This window comes from Rhopalosiphum maidis, chromosome 3 (genome assembly GCF_003676215.2).
Source record: "Rhopalosiphum maidis isolate BTI-1 chromosome 3, ASM367621v3, whole genome shotgun sequence".
NCBI classification, from domain to species: Eukaryota; Metazoa; Arthropoda; class Insecta; order Hemiptera; family Aphididae; genus Rhopalosiphum; species Rhopalosiphum maidis.
This window is the reverse complement of record NC_040879.1, coordinates 66,623,195-66,647,549: the sequence shown is the minus strand read 5'-3', so window position 1 is coordinate 66,647,549 and position 24,355 is coordinate 66,623,195. Positions and strand designations below refer to the sequence as shown.

The 24,355-nt window shown below is 24.9% G+C and overlaps 2 protein-coding genes across 3 annotated transcripts; one reads left to right on the top strand and one right to left on the bottom strand.

Annotated features, from left to right (window-relative positions):
* Positions 1-12,294: 12,294 nt before the first annotated feature.
* Positions 12,295-15,260, bottom strand: LOC113557507. The gene is made up of 7 exons (XM_026963074.1): positions 15,024-15,260; positions 14,500-14,687; positions 14,140-14,344; positions 13,875-14,070; positions 13,145-13,354; positions 12,954-13,079; positions 12,295-12,514 (listed from the first exon to the last, which is right to left on the bottom strand). Exons 1-7 carry the CDS (start codon positions 15,076-15,078, stop codon positions 12,391-12,393), a joined length of 1,104 nt encoding a protein of 367 aa, XP_026818875.1. The 5' UTR covers positions 15,079-15,260; the 3' UTR covers positions 12,295-12,390.
* A 1,012-nt stretch (positions 15,261-16,272) lies between these two features.
* LOC113557287 (putative ATP-dependent RNA helicase TDRD12) lies at positions 16,273-21,515 on the top strand. 2 transcript variants are annotated; one of them, XM_026962729.1, is made up of 2 exons: positions 16,273-16,382; positions 19,081-21,515. In XM_026962729.1, exon 2 carries the CDS (start codon positions 19,102-19,104, stop codon positions 21,457-21,459), a length of 2,358 nt encoding a protein of 785 aa, XP_026818530.1. In that variant the 5' UTR covers positions 16,273-16,382; positions 19,081-19,101; the 3' UTR covers positions 21,460-21,515. The 2 variants fall into 2 exon arrangements, with proteins under 2 accessions (XP_026818530.1, XP_026818532.1); XM_026962731.1 differs by having other exon boundaries at positions 16,377-16,704.
* The last annotated feature ends 2,840 nt before the right edge of the window (positions 21,516-24,355 follow it).

The following is a 24,355-nucleotide window of genomic DNA, read 5'->3' as shown; positions in this document are numbered from 1 at the left end:
ATACTTATACTAAGTAAATACCCCTTTTGTATACCATATTACTATCTACCTATTCTACCACTACCAGTCCCTATATTTAAAAAAAATATATAATAGTATACATTTTTTTTTGTATGCTAGACAAAATTGTGAGAACCTGAGGGCAAACAAAATAATAAAATTGTTTTTAAAATATTTGAACTCTCGAATACAATTAAATTCTTTTTTAATTCGTTCTACTCGTTTGCATTTTTGTAGACAAATGGTTTGTACAATAATTAATAACTATTTTCATAATTTCGTAATTAAATGTAAAAATAATCAAAAATAACTATTATAACTCAAAACCTCCTAATCTTTTTAATATTTTAGTCTTTATGAACTCTATTTTTACTTAAATTCATAAATTATACATAAAATATTCACGAAAAACTATTACCATTAATTGTTACTTGTCACTAATTGTTAGGAATAATTTTTCATACTAAGGTAATTATATTATGAATTTAAAAGTTGTTTATGAATAGTTCAACCCATATAGTTTAAACTCCTAGATACATTTTAGAATACATCTATAAATTATAATAGTATATAATTAAAATTAAATTTAGCTAAATAAGTTATGAATGTGCTTCAATAACTTAAATTATATTTTACGTATTACGAGTACAAATGAACAAATTATTCAAACATACATTATATATTAAATATAGATATCTTGTGATTTCACAATATTTAAAAGAGACTAAGTGTGGACGTTTTTGAATTCATAATTATAGATACTTAATAAAAATAAAGCAATTAATGATAAAGTATGTTGAACATTCTCTAAAGACAATTCTATAAGTATGCTCTAATAAAGTAAGTTTGTTAAATTATTTTATCTAATAATTAATACTACAACTGTACATACAAACCATAGTTTTATGGGTATGACCATCATAACATAGTTGAATAAATAATGTTATCAGAGAAAGACAAAAGAAATAAGGTTTAGAGTATTATCATTATCTCAGTATATTCAAAATTTTTTTTTCAAATCGGAATACTCATTAAAAAGTTTTTTAGTAATACAGTTGTTCATGCTTTTGAATTTAACTTTCCTAATGATTATAATGATAATCGTGTCAAGTATTAAATTATACACTTGGCATTCAGAAACCATAGTTATATAGATGATCATGACAATCGTATCGTCATCAGTTTCATCAGAAAATAAACAATTTTATTTATGTTAACAATAATAGACTTAAATAAATACATTTTATACTTAAAACTCATTCCAAATTTGTACGGCACATGTATTTTAATTCTATATCTAACACTCTTAGGTAAAAATAAGACTTAAACGATTAATAATTCCCACGGTAATATTTTTCTAATTATTGTTAACTATTATTTTGTCCTGTATCTATGAATTGTATATATTGTATACTCAATATATAATCCATCATTTAATGTCAATTTAATTAATTTATCCCTCTATTTGATTTGATTTTTGTCGTTGTGTGTCCCTCTAAGAAAAAATTGACCATACACGAATGGTTTAATTTATTATAAAAGGCAATAAATTACAATTTTTTTGAAAGATGGATTGTTTACCTTTAAACGAAATTAAATAAATTAAATGTGTATGATGATTATTTTATTATGAAAATGACAATAAACAATTAACTTAAATTGAAGTTAGAAAATTACTATTCGTGATTTATATATTTTAAAAGTCATAGTAAAATATATTGGTAAAGTATTTTTGATTTTAAATCACCTAATATATTTTATAATTTTATATTTATAAATATGAAAAAAAATAGTAAATATCTTGTTTTATTAATTCGAAATGACGTCCCGTAACCTTATAATTACTTAAAAAAAATTCAGAAGTACGTAAAAACAAAATGATGTAGATAAAACAAATGCTAAAATTATGTTTATCTTAGTTTTAAGATGCTGATGAGATATAATATTCTTCGTAAATAATTTGTAGAAGTATAATATTCTACTTCCGACACAAATAACCTACTTATATAAAATTAATATTATAAACCAGTACGGCAATACTGCAACTACTAGTTATAACCTTAATTGTGCTTTTTGAAAAACCAAACTTTGCCCTCTTCGGCCACCGTTGCCCTCCATTACTATGCACATCATGAAAATTTCATGCTCCTACATTCTTAGCGATCGCCCATGTCAACTTTATCACACCTGTCAGTCTTTAGCCAGCAACTGCGACACTGTTATGACTTTTTATCTAGATATTAAAATATTAAAAAAAAAAACAATATCAAATTTCCGATAATCAACAACATTCAGATTCCTATCACGTGGATATACGCTACAAAATCGACTTAGAAATGAATGAAATCAAAAATCAGGACGAAGATTTTTTATCGTATTGCCCATAACATAAAAATGATTTTAATTTTATAAGCGAATACTTCAATACTCGCACCTGCATTATATTAATAGCACCATAGGTTCCTGATGTGTGTGAATGATATTTAAAATGTAGTTCCAAATAACATAATCGCATAGAGTAAGATTAAGTTCAACCCATTATGTAAACCCTTTATAACGTTTATGCGATAATAAATTATAAGATTAAATGACGCGGGAACATTGAATTGGGGCAAAAGGCGTATGCCTTAATATACGCCAGTAATATGTTTAGGCTACTTCAATCCCTTGATAGTCATTACAAGGTTTAAATGTTTTTTTTTCAATTTCCATTTTATATAAAATATTTTCATTAAAACCTTCGCAATTGAAATAAAGAAATAAAGATCAAATCATACTAACTATTCTCTCAAACATTATATTTATGATGGTAACTTAAAACGTTGGATACATTTAAATAGCAATTATAAATTATAGTTTTTTTTATTTAAAAAATAATAAAATATTAGAAATGAAAAAAATATAGATAAAATTAATTCAATTAAAATATTTATAATGTCAACATTATATCTATGTAATTATATATCATTATAATTATGTAGAAATTAAAATATAAAATTTAATTGCAATAATTTCAAATATATTTTTCAATTTGATATGCACAGCTATCTAATATATTATATTCAGATACAAATATCAAAATAATTAATATAGTTTTAATAAACGACAATATGAAAAAAATAATAATAATAAAGGGTTTAACAATGATAGGTGTTTTGCATAGGATCACTTAAAAGTTTATTATAATATGATAGTCCACTTAAAAGTTATGATAATATAAATAAATAATAATACTAAAAACTATTACGTATACATGTTTCATACGTTTTTAAAGTAATGTTGATGCTCATTGATTAATATTTAAAAAAACTTATAGGTATTTAAATATAGATATACGTTATTGTTATTTTATATTAGTCGTAGATAGAGTAACTAAGTATCGATATTGACGATATTTATCTTAGAGTAATAAAACTATTATTATAATTATTTATTATTTAGCCAAAATCATCTTAAACTTTTGTTTGGCTCAATTAGAGCACATGATGGCTTAAATAATAATCCGACTGAAAAACAATTTCGAGCCGCTTATAAGAAATTAATAGTAAATACTGAAATTAAAAATAGTGCGTTTGGTAACTGCATTCCTCTCGATAATATAACTATTTTAAATTGTTCTAGCATAACAAATAGGGAACCTGAAGACTTAATTAACAGTACTAATTTAAATTTATATAAAGATATTGTGCTTGACCCAGAAACCATAACTTTACATGATCATGATTACATTGTTACTAATACTCTCAGTGATTTTTGTACTGAAATTATTATTTATATTACTGGTTTCGTCTCTCATCACCTTTCTTCTAAAATTAAATGTGAGATTTGTGTAGGAGCTGTTTTTGGTTTTAAAGATGATTTTTTAAACTCTTTAATTAATACTAAAGATGTAGGTGGTTTATCATACCCGAGCGACAGTGTGATTTTTATTGGTACGAAAACTAAAAAAATGATGAGGTCGTTTCAAAATCAGTGTGATAAACCAATGCATAAATTATTAATTCAAAATAAAACATTAAGTTATTTTATCAATAATAATTCTATATTTAATAGTATACAATCCCATAATTTTGATAATGGTTGTATGACTAATCATTTAACTCTTTAAATAAAAGCTATAATTTCAAAATACTTTGATTTAAAAACTTAATATACATGTAAAAAGAGCTCAGAAAATATTTCACTTAGAAATTGGTATAATTAAATAACGCTTTTTAAAGGCCAATAGAATATACCCAATGCCCACATTATAATATCAATTGCCATTATAGTAATGTGTCATGTCTATTGTTTTTTGTAAAATGTTGACTCTATATTAATCTAAGATGTTAACACTTACGTACATACTTTCTTTCTCCACAGTAGATATGTTATTTTTATTTATAGATACTCATTTAATATTTAAAATATGTTGTTTAATTTTTTTTTTAATTTTAATATGATATAATATAATAATAATTATGATGAATGGTAAAAATAATAATAAAATATAATTTAATTAATAGAAATTAATTTTGTAATAATCCATAAATATTGTATAATGCACATTGAATAATAATTAATTTTTCATATTATGGTCACACTGAAAGTACCCCGTTTCCTCTTTACAATTAGTATGATATGGCTACCCCTTCATATTTATATTACTTATTTACTTAGGTGTCGATAGATTTCAGCACTTAAAAATGTTTTTAATTAATGCTTTGACAAAATACATAGGTACCTATCTATTAAAATTACAAATTAGATACCATAATTATTGTTTAACTATCACTTCACTAAATTGACTAATTATAGTTTCTGACAAATTATCATATGTATTAATAAATATTATATATTTATTCATATTAATAATAACAAATTGGAAATGTAATTATTAGATATAAGTTTCTAGTTGAAAGAACCAATAAAGATAAATAGAAAAAGTTTTTACGACTTAAATGTTGCAAAAAAAATAAATGAAATAATTAATCTTTATTTACTCATTAATTATACTTTTTAATGTGCATAATTAAAAAATATGTTTAAGGTTTTATAACATAAAATTCCAAATGAGAATTTCGGGCGCTGGTGGATTTAGTAAGAGTTTAGGAAATCTACCGGAATTAAGTCACAGCAGTAAAAAAAACAAAATAAAAAGGAATATAAGGTAGAACTATGATAAATCAACTGAAATAAAGAAAAATATTTTTGTAGCCCAATTTTAATAATATTTAAATTCAATTTTTTTAAATAAACTTTTTATTTTTAATCAATAATTGCTTTAATAGATGTTTGTTCAATTATTTCAGATCAACATTCCATCTATAATAACTCATTAATTAAGCTAAGTAGATATAATATGTAACTCATTTCAAGCACACAATATATCTAAATATATAAAATATACTTTTCATATAGATGTCTAGGTTCATTATGTATAATATAAATATATAGATTTTTCACTGTAAAACTGTCTATTATTTTGTTAAATTAAAATAGATAATCAAGTTTTTATAAATAGTTTAAAAAAGTAATATACGATTTGAAATTAAAAATTTACTATACTATATTTACTATACATATATTAAATAAATACATATTATATTATATTACCAATTAAAATATTATACAATAAAATACTTAATATAAATACGATAAATGAATTACTAATATAGGCAAAAGTAGTAATATATATTTAAAATGGTACCATTATAACTGCACAATTAATGAGTTATATTTAAATAACTATATTTTAATTAAAAAATAAAATAATTTAAGTGCAAACTTAATAACATGTATTAGATAAAAAAAAAAATATTATTTCAATTTTTAATACAGAAATATGTTTGATAATAATGTATGATTGTTTTATTATGTTCCCAAGATGACTAGTAAATGACTAGATAAGTGGGAAAATATAGGTGAAAAATCTAAGATTTATAATACTACATAATCTATTTAAACAAAACAAATAATAAAACAATCTATTTTTATTTTGTTAATCATAAAATACAATATTAGTATAGCTAGTGCATAATATTACATATTTTATCTATAATTATTTGTTAATTGATCAAAACACTGATTAAATATTTCAATTTTTAATAGGCGTTATTATGATACAGATAAGTACCTACCTAAGTTTAATTTTATGATTTTTCTTTATAAATTTAAGGAGCCGCCGCACCAACAGTTGTTTTCTTTGTATATCTCCCGCATAATTTAAGAACAAAGATATTTCGTGTTTCCACGATTACAACTCTCTGGTTAAATTTAAAGCAAAGGCCTATTGTACATTTTATAAAGAAAAATATTTCCTGTGCATTGACAGGATAGATATTTTTTATAAATATAAGCATGTTTTAATTTCAAATAATTTTTAATCATTAATAACTTATTCAAAAATGTAAATATTAAAAATCAATCCAGTCAATACACAGGAAGTATTCTTTTTTATAAAATATATAATAGCCAATAGGTGCTTTTACCCTAAACTGTATCAGGGAGTCGCAAACTCGTAATCGTGAAAATACTGAATTTCTTTGTTCCTTTATTATGTGGGAGTCAGTGACGGTGCTAGGAGGGAGCACTCCGTCCCAATGCCCAGGACCCCGTGTCTACTTATTTTATTATTATTATTATTATTAAGTATTTACTATCTAGTTCCATAATCAAGGGCCAAAAATACGTAGTACCATTACTGGTGGGAGATGGACAGAGAAAATAAAATAAATGTTACGAAGGCAGCCCCTTAATTATTAAGTAATAGATATACTCAAATTATACATAGTTAAAATGCTTTGATTGTACATAATTTTTAATTTTTAATTGAAAAGATTACTGTATATTATCATAGCAATGACGGCTGTAACACGATTGTGCCCGTTTTACCCTTTTATACGAAAAAACGCAACCCGATTGTTCTTCATGAAATATGGGTGTTGTCCTTTTGTAAATTTTTGTAAACAATCCTTATAAATCAAAATAATTAAAATTCATAAGAATATTTTTTTTTTCATTTAGACTATAATTAAATATATTTAATTAAAATTATTTATTGGATATTTAAATGCAAATCATATAATGAAATTTTGGCAAATAATTGAGAGAAACGATAATATACCAACTATTACGATTCAAATTTAGCCATTTAGGAAATGGAGTTTTAGACATTTAGAAGAGGTCAAAGTAATCTCATCATTGACGTTTTAAAATAGTAGTAGGTGTATTTACCTAATCTATCAATGGACACCGACTATAATCTTATCGATATCGATATAATAAAATTAATTTATCATTATTTTATTAAAATAATATAAATTAAACCTACATACTGCGAAATAAATATGTACCTTTATTTTGAAAAAAATTCTTGATTTTATTAAGCACAGGTCAACATGGATTAACATTAAATATTGATAAGTTAACATTTGTGTCAACTCATTCGTAATTTTTAAGAACAATAATTAAAAATCAGAATCTCAGAATATATACCTTTATATGAGTTGTTTTTTTATTATTATTAATAATAAATAATTAGACTTTTTATCTAAATTATTTAAATATTATTAATTATTATTATTTTATTTATTGAACATTTGATACATATTTTCATAATGTTTACTACATGCTTATTACATTATCATTTTTTTATTGCATATAACTCATTGCTCTAATAATTATTAACTTTACAAAAATCATATACGACAACGGTATCTAGTGACTACAGCGGGTGATTCTTTTAGTGAGGTTCTTCACACACGGGCGATAGGAACAATTTGTATAGTGCAAGACTCTGGCAACAGATAAGGCTGCTGTTATTGGCTGGACTAATCAGTCAAATAAAATAACACTTATAAGATGTTACCTAAGAGTACTACTACGCAGTACGCCTAAATAAAATTGAAATAAATCATAGTTGCTTAACATTATACAAGTACAAGACTATCCATCATTACCAGTGGCGTAATTGCATTTTTTTTTTTTTTTTTGAAGGATGGCGGGGAATGTAAGTATAAAGAATAATTATAAAATCAATATAAAATTGGTACTAAAATAAAAGAGATTTTCCGATTCGAACAAATTACATGATACTGGCATCTAGCAGCTATTAAAAACAATAAAAATAATTAATACAATTTTAATTTTTAAAAAAAGTGTATAATTAAAAAATATTTTTAGAGGCTACAACCAAAAATTTTAAATTTGTTGAATTTAAAATACCTACTTTCAAATAAACTTTCAATTAATATATCAAAGATCAGTTCACTCTAATATCGAAGGTAAGTAACACAGATTTGGTTTTACCGAACAAAGAGTAGATTTTGTTATTGTGTACGAACATATAAGACATTGATAACATATTATGTGGAAGTAACAGTGTTTGAAAAATCATTGGTACCAATTTTTCAAAATAGAATCGAACCAAAAATAGTAATGAAAGTTCACTAGTTAAGCTCTATTCAAAAACAAATCCAACTATCCAAGTATCAATTATTATTACGTTTAGAATAACAAGTCCAACAATAAATACCTAATGCCTATTGTCTTTTATACTTTGATCTAAAAAAAATTACCAACTAGTCGAAACAGAAAAATAAGTATAAGAAGTATAAGTTTGATGAATCCAATAGGTATAACGTAATAGGTACTCGCAAGTTGCAATCAATAATTACATTAATTACAACATAATATTATAAATGGATTACCTATTATAATTTTAAATTTAATATTTAAATGATCGGTACCCACTTGAGTTATCACATAATTTATATTGTAGATTAGTTATATTTAACTATGAAATAATATAATGTTAACAACGCTAAAAAGGCCAATCACACGGGACTCAGGCTCTACATTAGATAACGATAATTCACCCAGATTTTCTCACCATTATATCTCTGCTTCTTATGGTTCCTTGACTTTTAAAATTGTAACTTGTAAATAGGTACTTACCTACCTATGTATTTAAATAACTTGGTCGTGATCCGAACTAATAGTCACACACTATAATAATAAAGGGTTTAACAATGATAGGTGTTTTGCATAAGATCACTTAAAAGTTTAATATAATATGATAGTTCACTTAAAAGTTATGATAATATAAATAAATAATAACACTAAAAACTATTATGTATACATGTTTCATACGTTTTTAAAGTAATGTTGATGCTCATTGATTAATATTTAAAAAAACTTATAGGTATTTAAATATAGATATACGTTATTGTTATTTTATATTAGTCGTAGATAGAGTAACTAAGTATCGATATTGACGATATTTATCTTAGAGTAATAAAACTATTATTATAATTATTTATTATTTAGCCAAGATCATCTTGATCGTCGTGATCCGAACTAATAGTCACACATTAATCCTTGTAATAAAGAGAATAAAATACAGACACCAAATACGAAATTGAGTGTATATAATATGTGTATTGTGTATATATCAGATATCGATTTTATTAGATCGGTATAATAATATACTATAAATATTAATTACACTTGTAATGGTCAGTGGTCGTCGCCACGGGCCTGATAAGTCCTAACCAAAAAAATATTTTACTGTAATCAATACGTCTACTTAGTACTTATATCCGGTTATTGCAACCAATAGAAAACCAAACTTTGTATAGAAGCGTTGGACGTAAACAAAATGGATCTACAGCCATACAGGGTGTAACTCGTCTATTTGACATTATTCAATTATTATATTTGGACTGTTATTGTATTTATAAAATAGATGAGTTACACTCTGTATATACTGTTTCAATGAATACGTTCAGATTACACCCAACAGAAATTTAAAAATTGGACGTATTCGGTTTTAGCACCCATCGATGAAAATTTTTTTTCTGAATATTTCTATATCAAAAACTGATTTTTGAAAAATATGAATAATTTTGCACTGGGGTCTTTATATTTCAAAAGATAACAGAATATAAAAAAATGTATGCTGTTTACAGGGTAGATATAGATATAAAACATTCACTGTAAATCATCCAACCCGCAAGCAAATACTTGATTTATAAGACAGTTTTTATGAATATTTATTATAATTCATAACAATTTGATGTACTCATTATGATAGATTCAGTCAAAAAATGAACAAAAAAATAGTATTGTACATATTAATTTAACAAATAATATGTTGTTTTTTTTTAAATTATAAATGGTTTATTGTTAAATAAATGAAATAATTTAAATTAATCAAAATGATTAATACTGTTGAATTGTTAACAATTTTATAAATGTAGGTACTTACCAACAAGTATATGAAATATATGAACATGTTTTTATTAAATAAAAAGAATAGTGGAATATGTTCACTTGACTTTACTAGTTTCATCAAGTAGATTTTCTTCATACATAACATTGACCATTGTATAAATATAAGAAATGATTGTACAATAAATAAATGTTTAGCACCAATGAATAAATTTATTGTATGTCTTTAAAAAACAATATAGGTATAGTTTTTGTATTTTTAGTTATTTACAATGTTTGCAACAATTTAATCTAGAACAATACCAACCAATTGCACCACTTAAAAGTTATCAAAACAATCAAATTAGTTGTTAAAGAACTCTTTGACAAAAAATACATTTCTCAAATATATATAAAGCAAAACTCATTCATGGAATTGTCTAAAAATCTTCAAATATAATCTAAGAAAATAGTAAGTGATTGCAATAGGAATGGTTTTGTTAATGTAAAATATTTTTATTATAAGTATGATAATTAACAAATAAGAAAATGTATGTTCTATTAATAATTAAAATAGAGAAATAATTAATTTCATATATTCAGAATCTCTTTTAAATATTAAACAAAATGTTTGGAAAAAATGTATTATGTTTATTCATAAAACTGAAAAAGTATCTCAGAAACAAGGATCTAGTTAATATTTTGTTTAAGTAAGCAATAAGCATTAAATTTATAACTACCGATATCAACAATAATTCAAATTCAAATTGATACTCAAAAACCAAGCAAGTAAGATTCAAACATTTACCTTAATCATAGGCGTAACCAAGGAGTGGCTAGGATAGGTTTCAGCCCCTCCTCACAATTTTTGGGTAAATATATGTGCATATAAGATTTAAACATATTAGTAATTTTTGCCTACAATATAACAAAATATAATGTTTCATATAAATGAATACTTAAAGGACTTAAAGGCCCCCCTTACTTAAAGGACTGCTTACGCCTATGACTTTAATGAAAAAGAAAATAGTATTGCCACAAACATTATTAGGTATAAAAATTAACAAGCAAAATTTCAAAAGAGGAAGGAAATAATAAATAATTGGTTAATATTTATTACTATTCTTCAAAATAAAAATGTTAAACTTCAATCCGAGAATAAATCTCTAAGAAACTCTTTTAATAGAAATTAACAATCATGTAAACATAAGAAGGGGGTAAGTTAAAGAACTATTGACTTTTAAAATGATTAAAATATGAGGTTATATTTGTTAAAAGTTAGGAGGGGACTGTCTTATTTATTAACAGACTTTACAAATATTAGAATAACAGCAACTAATTTAAATTTGCATGTAAGTACATTTTTAGTTAAAATAACGCAAATAAACTGAGATAATTTCTAATTTTTTCATTATTAATTTATATGAATTTTTGTAGCATAAATATCAAATAAAACCACTAAATTAATCATAACTTATAACTTATAATAATAAATATATATCTATATTTAATATTGAACCATAAGTATTGATTAGGAAGTCGGTGCAAAGACATATAACATTGAAGACTAGCGTGGTTTTTATCAACTTAATACAAAACATAATACCGTTTAAAGTATTTGTTTCTTTTATATTTTATATGAATGTGTTTGATGTCATAAATAAAATTAATTTATGTTTAATACATTATCTGTGTTTGTATGTTGGTTTTTTTTACGATTATTTAGTTTTTAAATGAGTTATAAGCATTTTTAATTTATGCCATGTTATATACACATTACACATAACTTGCTAAAAAATTGAACTATTGTAAAAAACCAACATATAAACACAGATAAGGTTGTAAAAAATGCATGATTACAAAAATTCTTGTAAGTCATATCAATTTATGATCCATTAATCTAGTTGAACATCCCACAGACAAAATTAAAAATATTTGCTGGGTAATTAGTGATAAAGTTTACCCTGTTTCCATAAATACACAATATTATACATAATATTATACTTAGATTGTAGATTATTTCTAATATAATTTATACAATGTTCATAAATTATTTTGATGTTTAGATAATAGGATATGATAAAATTTTTATACTAGATTCAATAAGTTAAAATTAGTTTGTTTTTTTTTTATTAAAAACAACATAAGCACTTGCCAATAACTAACAAGTATAAATTCAAATTCAAATTTAGTTGCTTATTAACGACTTTTTTTTGATAGTTTTTGAAATGCGGGTAGAGTTACTAATGGAATTTTTAGTGTGTACTTGGTTGGATTATCTTTCATTAGTGATGCTCCTACTACCTTCATCAGCAATGTCAATCTGAAATAATATAGATAAAAACTTTAATTAATAAAAAAAAAAATCAGATGTACAAAAATATTATCATCAATGATGTATAATTAATTGAAAAAATTAAATAAAAACATTATTTTATTTTGCACCAAAAAGATACATAATAATAAAGTAGTTGTAAACAAGGCTCAGAGACATACAAATGTAAAAATGTATATTTTTTTCCCTAAACATATTTTTAAATATTTATAATCACTAATACAAAAAAAAAACAATTTTTCATTAAAATAAATACATTTTTAACCAATTATAGTACATGGTATATACATATGTAAATGCATATTTTAATATTTTTCATGCCTATTGCATATGTACGCGTGTTATTTTTATTTATGATTTTTAATGTATAAAGTCTCAATCCCTGGTTATAACTCATTAATATAAAGATGTAAAAATTTTAAATTACCTCTTTTGGCTACTTGATGGAAGAAATGATGATATCCAACTTAAGTCAAATGAATACATGTTGATTAGCATCATAATTATAATTATATGACACACAGCTTTATCCTTCATCTTAGATGTCAAATCTCTAGATAATTAAAAAATATATATAAATTAATTAAATGTATTTTTTTTTAGTTATTTAACTTTTACCTGCCAGTTACACTGTATTCGACAAAATTATCTAAAACCTTATCATTTATTACTTCTGAATTTGGGTAAATTTCAATATTCCTAAAATTCAACTCGGCTGATTTTGCTCTTAACAATTCTATCAGTCCATCAGCAAAGGTAAGGAGACAGATATTTTGAATATTTTTATGAGATAGTCTATTCAAATTTGTTATGAAAAATGATGATAAACTGCAAAAAAAATACATTATTTAAAATAATAGAACCAATCCAAAATATATACTTAAGTGTTCATAAACAAAAAATTAAAATAATAGCTAAATTAATTATATATGTAAACATTTACTATTTTTTTAACATAACTCCTTAACCTATCTCTTTAATAATTAAAACTGAAATATTATTAAAACTTTTCAAACAGATTTCTAAAGCTATGCTACAAGCACCGGTGATACAAATTTATAACATTATATTATTGATATAACATTATGATTAGTTACATTTTTACTCATTCATGATATGCTACTGATCCACGATATAGTTAATGAAGTTCATAAAAAATACTTTGAACCTCTGATCTATAACATAGATCTTCACTTAACTTTAAATTTAAAAATATCAAAAAATTAAAAATATATATCATAAATTAAATATTTGATTTAATATTTTAAAATTATGGCAACTTTTATTCAACTCTTAAGTCACATAAAACTATTTTAATAAAGTCCCTTTAATTTTTATAGAAACTTACTCCTCATTGTCACTAGTAATCGGTAACATACTTATTACTTCTTTAGCATAATCGGTCATTAAGTCTATTTCATTATCGAGCAATAATGTAGAAACTGGATAAATTGTTTCTAATTTATTAGAAAAACGATTACATCCCAATGGTAAATATACTAAAAATTCGTTAGTCTGAGAAAATGATGGTTGCAATGCATCCGCTAAAAAAATAATAATAATATAATAACAATATATTTAATAGACATATTAATATAAAAATCTATACATACAAGAAAAAGAAATGTTTTCAAAGACATCTGTTGGAACATCAACAGTATTATTAACCTTGGACTTTGAAATTCGTGATGACTTTTTAGTTCCAAATACTAAATTAAATTCTTGATTTTTATCAGCCAATGTCTGATCTTCAAACGTTTTCATTTTAAAGTAATCTGGCTTTTTAAGATAAGTTACTTTGGTACCATAAACTAAAACCTACAAAAATACAACTCATAAGTTTATACTTTTTGCAATTAACAGTAGTTACATAATTTAATCAAATAATAGATTACATTTTCAAAATAAAATATATACATTTAAATAATAAAGAATTGTATTAACTAACAACTTAAATATATATACTTAGCTACCTTATTTGTTTTTTTATTTCTCAAAATTAAGTATTTTTTTCCATTATCCTTTCTACTAGGATCTTCTTCTTCAACTGTACCACCATGTTGATTGAATATTTTTAATATGGGTCTATTAGATGTATTCTCAATTGCCATACCGCAATCTAAAAGTGTTGATGAATTCAAATGGCCCACTTCCGTAATTGCTAGAAAATAAAGCACAAATCTGTCAACATATATTTAACTGTTTTCATTTGGTTCTAACAAGTGAAGGGAATTAATACGCTCGGATAATACATTATCTAGAAATTCATTCGCCCAAACCAGTGTGAATAAAATCTCACTAGGATTTTTACATCATATCATTGATATGGTTCGTTATTCCGAAGTGGAATAATTTCACAACGATTTGGACTAACAAATTGTTAGTACGTATGATTACATTATTTGAATATATTATAAGCAATTTGAATCATTATTGGATAGAAAAATTATTGAATGACTGGAAATCTATAAATATCAGATTTCGGAGTAAGACTCACCGATTACTGGTGGTATGCTCGGTTCCGCATAAACGTGCTCTACGATGCTGTCCATGGCACGGTTTCCACGCGCCGACGAAACGTGTAAGAAGAATTAATTGAATAATATGTGTTTCAAACGCGTATGTTTATATTATTATTGCTTACACCAAAACTGTACAGTGTACAGAACCAAACTCACAAACACGTTCGCTGTAGCTGTATCATAAGCAGCCACCACTTCAGCAGTCAAGTAAATCGTCCGGCCGGCGGCCAGAGCGTTTCGCCTTATCACTATTTACAAACTCGTATCAGATCTACGACAATTGATCCCCGTGAAAAAACGCCATATGTACGAAAAATCTGCCTCCATTATAATTTCATACCTGGACAATATAATCCGGAAAAAATGTATACTACGTCATATAAAACAGTTCATTTTTGAAATGTTCACTCTGTTCACAGACATACCTATAATATATCTTTTAAAACATAAACAAATCTTTACCGTGGCTGGTTTTAAAACACTCCATCATTGTTATTATTACCAATACGCACGGCATGGATATACAGCGAGAACTATTCGGCATTAAGTTAACAGCTCGCAGTGGCGGCTTGAGTCTTTAAAACTCAAGGAGCAAGTTTCAAAACAACCCACTCACCCCCACACACAAACTAAATTTACTAGGACCAATGTAATATTTTTAGGTTCTTCTTAAGTTAAATTTTTATTAACTTTTACAATTTATAATTTAGATACACTTATTTTTTACTTAAATGATCAATCTTCTGTTATGATGAATTATGATTAAACCTGTTCAACTTAAAACAATTTTTTTTCCTACTTTCGGGGCAGGAACAGTCACTCCTAGTATTCTTATAGAAAGCTGCCTCTGTCAGCTCGGGTTACAATCAAAATTAACTAATAGGTTGAATAACCGGATAAATCGGTCAGCAATAAAAAAATTATATTTATCAAGAGAAACATTTCATTACAGTTTGTTAAAAATATACATTATAAACTATGTACAGAGAGTTATTGTAGTTATAGGTAACCGATCAAAATATATCACGTCATATTATAAACTTTGACACTTTATCAGTGACAATTTAAATTAATGAATTATGCAAATGCAACTATCCTACAAATCTCGAAAAAAAGTTTTAATGGGCACCAATTGTCCATGCATAAAATTATGGCAGACTGGCAGAGACTAATAAATTGTCCATTTGTCCGCATATGACGTTTTTTTCTTGGGGACCAATAATTGTTCGTCTACCGTCGCATGGCTAGTGAACAGAAAATGAATTTATCAGTTGTCGCCCTTGGTGGGAAAAAATAACAACACAAAATGCAGTGATCATCGAGTGGATTGCGAGGTACGAGTAACTGTATTTTCTAACCACGATTTAAGATGTCTCAAATTGTGTTACTAAATTCTAACCTATCCATAGACCGCATAGAGTAAAGACATAAACCCGTCTGCAGACCATTCTACCGTTCGTCCGTACTCCGCACTCGTGCATAGATCATTTTGGAATTTTTTTTTTGTTCATGATGATGATGAAGAATTCGTAGTGTTACATAAATTTTTCAATTTGATTATTGCAATTATATTTCCGATACTTCTGGCTTTCTAATTATTGTTATTATTGTCTATTGTCTCGTAGTTAACATTTTTTAAATTGCGATTCATGATAAGTGAGTATAATTGTGATAATATTTTTGACCATTACATATGCGTTATTTGTTAAATTCATTTTCATATTAAATAAGTAAAAATCAACTATATTTATTTTAAAGTAGGTACTAAGGTTTACGACACAAGTGTTTTTGTTTATAATATTTCTGATTATTTCAGTTTTTACAATATACATTATAATAATGCTTAAATAATAAACTACAGAGTATAATATTATTTATCTTTGCTATCTTATATAATATATATTTTCATTTTTAATCATTCCTATAAACTCTAACCTAAATCAATTTTTTTAATAGGTACTTAAGCAGTGGCATAACTAAATTTGGGTCCCCGGGGCAGTATCAAGTGTTGCCCCCCTAGGTTATATGTATATATACATAGTGTTATATACATATAAAACTACAAGGTAGTTATTCAAAGTTTTTTTTTTAGCTTCCATCTCAGAAAATATTTTTATCAGTTCTTTAGTGTCCATATGTCTGTTTTCTAATAATATGATAGGTATGTTTTTTTTTTCTAACAATACCTGTCTCGTGAATTTTAAAATAAAATTCAAATGTTTGTATATCATACTAGATTCTGATCAGAGTGTGTATTATTTTACAATGATATATGTTTGTTTTTATTTACTTGTGTCTTGTCATCACGTTTTGGAGTAGAAATAATAATTTTTGACTTCAGCCCCTTTTTTGAAAAGGAAAATGAATCTAGTTGGTATTTTGGGGAGTCAAAAATAAAAATTTCCAATAGTTTTCAAAAGCGTCAGGATAAACATTAAAAAGTAACAGAATAACAGAAATTTTTATGTATAATCAGTTTTCAACAAAATCGATTTTTTTATTTTCTGTAACTCAAAAACGAATTGTTGTAAATACTTGAAATTTTAACCAAATGTTTATATTAGCGTTATCTATTAATGATTCAATTTTAAAAATATTTTGATATTTTTTAAGCTATTTGCAGACAATTGAAATTTTCGATTTTTCTAAATTTTTTTTCTTGAAATGTCAATAAAAAAAATTTGGTATTCCAAAAAATCTTTAAAATTTAATACAAGATTTATTATAAGTTGTACTTATCGTAGTAAAAAAAAATCAAAAATGGTTTGTCACAATTTTTTTTGATAAGCATTTAAAGTTCAAATATTTACGAAATATGTCAAAATTGCAATAATTACCAAGGAATTTTGAAGTTGAAAATTCATAAAATTTTTGTGATTTTTACCTAAAGTTAAAAATACTCAATACAAGGTTTTCCCTAAGCTTTCCTTCAAATAAAGTTAAAAAGAACTCCTGCGTCAATATAAAAAATATTTTGTGAGCGTATGAAATTTAATTTTTTACGAAATTACATAAAATAATGATATATTACAATTTAAATATAGATAATAATATGATATATCCCACAAATTAACCTAGACTGATAAATCATTTCTCTTCCGAATCATTTTTCGTGTACAATGATACCTGTCATTGCATTCAAATTAAACACATCCATTATAATGACCTAGTCTCCATCTCTACTATACACTTTACAGCAGAGCAATACTTACTTGCCCACCCTTTTTTATAATACAAATTGTTTTTACAAGGGTCAAAGGGCCCTTCCAAATCCAGAGCCCCGGGACATTTCCGTGCCTTGCTATCCCATATTTACGTCACTATACTTAACAAATAATATGACCCTCTGAATAAATAAATAAACTTTTTAGAAATGTATTTTCATAACTTGTAGATATGTCAAATAATTTTATTTTTTTATTACTATTTTAATCGTATGAAGTAAATAGCATGTGTTTATTTTACAAATTGTGTCAATGATATGATGTCACATGAAAACCACGACTTGTATTTAAACATAGTAGTAATACTGTCCAACAAAATTATTCTTATTTGAAGCTTTATATTTTTATACAATAAAAATTTTTAAAGCTTTATTGACCTTTAAGGTATTTTTTGCCATCCATTTCTATTATATTTCAATTATATATCTAATTTATAAAATATTTTATACTTTTATGTGCACAATAATTCAAGGCTAAATTGTGTTTTCTTATTTATCTTAGTGTTATGTTAATTGATTTAACTATGTATTTATAATGTTATGTAAAACGTGTAACATAAAAATACAAAATATACAATTTGATCTATGTATTTTAAAATAAACATTACTTAAACTTTAAATTTAATTAATAGTTATCTTGTATCTATATGGCTGTATATAATAAGCCAAGGAAGAGTTATCCCTAAAAAAAAATAATTCTGCAAACTCCTCAAATATTCTTCTCACACTCATATTTCTAAATTTACCTATATCTTTTTATTTTTATTGGTGAATGTATTTGTAATTGTTTTAATATTTTTCTCTTATAGGTATTGAAATATACATCAAATATGTTTGATTTTATAAAAACACCATTCAAAAATAGTAAAGTATCAATTTCCCGTCCATTTCTTTGTGATAAAGTAAAAGAATTTGGTACTTGCGAAGGAACATGTGCAGAGCGTCATATTTTGTGTAAAACACTTGATAAAAAATGTCTCAATATTCCTATGAAATGTTTGGTTACAATAAAACTGACAAAAATTGTAAGTGCTTCACATTTTTATGGCAGAATTCTTAAGTATAGTACCAAAAAGAATCCTACAAAAGATCAAGATTGGATTAATATCGATGACTCGTTTGAAAAAATAAAACATGAATTAAAAAACATCTGTTCAACTCCAAATACTATCATTTTATGTGAAACCTTTTCTATTGGTGAAATGGTTATGATACAAACTGAAGAAGAATCATTTTATCGAGCAGTTGTCTTGGATATAGTACATGGATGGCTTACAGTTAAGGTAAAAGTAATATTAATTGACATTGGACAAACAAAAGAAATTAGTTCAAATAAAATATTTGTACTGCCAAACCATTTAAAAGAATTTCGGCCTGTAGCTGTTGAAATCATCATATCTTCCATGGAACCTGTGGTAGAAGGAACGTCTGTATTCAAATGGCCAATTGATACAACAAAAATTGTACGTAGTTTATTAGAACCATTTATTTTGACAGATTTAGAATTTATTTGCAAAGTTGAACTTACATTAGGAAAAAATGTATGGGTTAATTGGATATTAGCTAAAAAATGTATTAAATGTTCTCACTTTGCATGTAAACTTTATAAAAGTTCTTTGATATTACCAAATGAATTAATTAAACGCAATCTTGCAAGACAAAGTTCTTGTCTAATAGATAAGTTAATTAGCTTAGATAAAGATGCTCTAATATGGAAAAAACACCTAAATGTTGCAAAACCACCAATTGTTAAAAAATCAAATATACCATTATTTTCATGTGATAGACCAAAAAATGAAGTTGATGAAGTAATACAAGTACAGTGGGCTCATTTGTCCAAGCAAATAATTTCAAATGTAATTGTTCATTACATAGATAGTCCAAAATGTTTTTTAGTAAGTAATTTGCAATATTCTGATAGAATTATTGCTCTTCAAAGAGACATTGATGATGCTATCAATAATACATCTGTTGAAAAATTAACTTGTGCCACTGTTGGAAGTGTATGTTTAGCATTAATACCTGGAGAAAATAAGTATAACCGTGTTATTATTCAAAAAATTGACAATCAAATAGCTGATATTCTCTATGTAGATTATGGTGAATTTTACCAAGTTGAAATTCATAATTTATTAACTATACCCTCAGATTTGATAACAAAGTTACCATTTCAAGTAATTGAGTGTAGTTTAAGTGGTTTTAATGATAGTTTACCAACCAATGTTTTAGATCAATTTAATAATCGTTTATTAGAACTTACAGATACTATGATAAATTTAAAAGTTCTTTCTTCTACTATGGATGCAAAGTTGACTGGAGGAACCTGTTATGAAGTTGTATTATTTAAGCATGATATAAATATAAATGTCACACTGGCTGATGAATTTAATATGTATGTTGATGATACTCAAATACAGAATATTTCAAGCATAAATTGTAAACACGAGGAAAATGATAGTGAAGATGATAATGAAATTGATGAAGAAGACTTAAAAGGTCAGATAGATCTACTAAACAGCCTATTCAAAATGTCAAATCAAATAGATGAAACTCAAATTGAACCAAGTTTAACAAATGAAACCCAAACTGTACCAAGTTCGGCTAATGAAAACATTAATAAGTCTGTTTCAAAAACATTAAATAAAGATAATATAATTTCAAACACAGAACAGATAAAAGATGTAAACATTTTAAAAAAATATTGTCTAGATTGCAATAAGACTCCAGTGGTCCCTCAATGTTTTTGGCATCAAGATGACACTTGGATTTATCTTAAATTGAATATTTTGTCAGTAAACAATTATCATATATCATATACAATAGATACCATAACAATAAATGTTGAAACAAATTCTGTATCCTATTCTTTTACAGCAATTTTGTATGGGTTTATTATAGATGAACTGTGTACTTGTCATGTAGGTTTTGATGGGATTTTCATCAAAGCACAAAAATTTATAAAAGTTAAATATCAATGGCCTAGACTTTTAAAATGTACAAAAAAACATAAATATATTATTTATGATACAGAATTCTGCAATACTGATAAAAACTGGAATTTGTGGTGTAAAATATTGAATAATTTCAAATTAAGAGCTCTTGGTGAACAGTTAAATAAAGAATATCTTGATAGTGATTATGATGATAGTGATTGTACCGATAATGATAATACCATTGTTGAAGATTGATTAAAAATAAATTTTCCATACCACATTTATTTTATACTTTAATGTTCTAATATAAAAAATTGTATAACTGATGTATGTAATATAGATATATAATATTATGTATAAAATTTAAACTATTATCCATTGCATTGTTTTACATCTAGCATGTTATCTATGTGTTTAACAAATTTAAATTTGACTTTCTGGAAAACATAAAGTGCTTACATTTTTGTCTTTTTATTAAAAATAAAATATAATATATTAATAAGTAATTTTTAACCTGCCACAGTTCTTCCATCCCTGATTACATTATACTTAATTACACCTACATAATATTATTATAATTTATATTTTTACAATTGTAATGTAAATATCTGAATTTTATACATATTTTTAAATGTTGTTTATAAATTTTCTTATTCTTAACATGAATTAAATACCTATTATTAAAAAAATATGTATGTTCTAGTATTAAAATTGTAATTCTTAATGTCTGAAATAAAACAATAATATGAATTGTTTTAAATATTCTTAAAAATAATTGTAATTTGTAAATCAAGCTTTATAAATGTATCTTCATACTTAAATTAATCTTATTAACTAATATTAATCATTAATGTACATATTCCCTTAAACATAACAGTAAAAATATATTTTAATTATTGAATCTAGTTATTCTTTTATTTGTGTATTTGTAATATGATACAATTTGTCTCAATCTTAATCGTAATATTTTTGCAGGTTTTGTTAAATGTATTACAAGTAGTTCTATGTATACATTTATTTTTTAACTAAAACAAAACAAAAGTTAAATTGAAATGTGTATACAAATACAGACTATGTAATAACTATTATTATCAAGTAGTAGTAGGTATTATATTTAAGCAAGATCATAGATAAAGTGCATTGAACTAAGTAAATTGTAAATCTAGTAGTAAAAGTATTTTTATGTTTAATTGATTCATAAAGTATGTACATAAAAAATACTAAAAGAATTTACAATTCATACTATACTCTGCATTAAAAATCAGGCAAAGGACAATGATTACAAAATGATTAGTAGATCCAGTAAAGCGTTTCAGGTTTTACAAAATGTAGGTCAATGGTATCATTTCAATAAAATAAAGAACAGAAATTATAACTGGCCTAAATTATTTTATTAGACACCCGAGTTTGACTTTTATCCTTAGAGACGTACGGTTTTAGTTTAATTATTTTATTAAAATGTATTGTACAATGACAATTACAGTTGTACTTATTGACTATGATATTATATATTTAAGGAGATTTTCTATTTTTGTCTAACATGCCACAAAGGATTATAGACAGTGCCGGATAAACCGCTGGTGGATTGCACCGGGGTCCTGACTCTTTGAAATATTAGAAAGGCCCGAGGCCTCTTTATTATATATATATATATATCAAACATCAAATAAAATAACTATTTATAATTTATTCCTATTGGTGGCTGATTATGTGAACCTTACCCAAAATGTTTTAATGAAACTTAAAACCTAAGACCAGGGATATGACAAAGCTTCTGTGATGAGTAGAACACATTCAGGAGTGCAAATAAGCATAAAACATTGTTCTCTATCAGCCAAGTATGTTCATTGCTGACTGCTGTAGTAATAATTTAATTCTTGTTATTTTGGATGCAGCAGTCACAATATAATAAAACATTTTTTTGAAACTGTTCAAACTGTATTAAATTTTTTTGCCAGTAATGCCCCCAAGATGGGCTTTATTAGTTTTAGGTCAATATTTTGACAATAAAGTAAAAAAAAAAGGAAACTCATGTCAACAAAAACGTTTATCTAATATAGAATAAGAACGAACCAAAACTCTAAATATTATGAAGGTAATTGACAATTTTTCCAACACAAAATCAAGGAAAATAATTTTTTTTAAATTAAATAAAATAATTAAAAAATAATTTACTTGCTTTATTATATATTATGTAAGCTATTTGCTTTGCACAGCATTATCATACATAATTATATTAAATACTTACATTTTCGTCAAGTCAACTTTTCCCATATTTTTTATATTTTACCAAAAAATCCTACAAATGTTATATTAAAAAAGAGTAATTAAAAGATTTTTGTAAAAGTTAAAATCAAAAATATAAGAAAGTCTATCTAAAGAAATTCAAGTCTGTTTTCAGAAATCTTATGTATAATATACCTTAATTTATGGTTGTATTACAGATTTACAACAACAAATCGAAGACAAACATATCATCTCGATCATTTTTTCAAATGTATTTTATGTAATAAGCAGGGCTTGGGACTTATAGCACTTAAAATCATTAAAATAAGCGCTTAAAAATACTCAAATAAGCATTTAAAAAACTTAAATTTGAGCAAAAATATTTAATCAAAAAAAAAAAACTTTTTTTACTAGGTACTAGATATAATTTGTAACTGTGCTAAAATTAATATAATTAAAGATTACAAATAATATTGAAACAAAATGATTAGAAAATGTTTCTAAATAAAAATAAATCTTTATATAATAAAAAAATCGAACTTCACTTTCGAGACATTTAGCCTTATTGTTTATAGATTTTCGGGGGGATTTTCTGAAAAAAAAAGTGGAAAAACTTGTCAAAAAAGCAAAAATAATCAGACAAACTAAAAATAGGTATCTTTTTAAAAAATCGTAGAAAACAGCAAAAAGACCACTTTCAAATTTCATAATTGATCATGTTGTAATATGACATACACTTCCATACACTTCCATTTTAAGTCAATCCATAAAATTAAGCAAATGTTTTAAGCCCTGATAATAAGTAAGTAATCACAACAATGACTCTGATATCTGTGAAAAATCAGAAATGTCGACAAAATTGTATACTTGTAGATAAATCAATAGTACTCATGATCTCCAAAATACAAATCACTTATACACATCA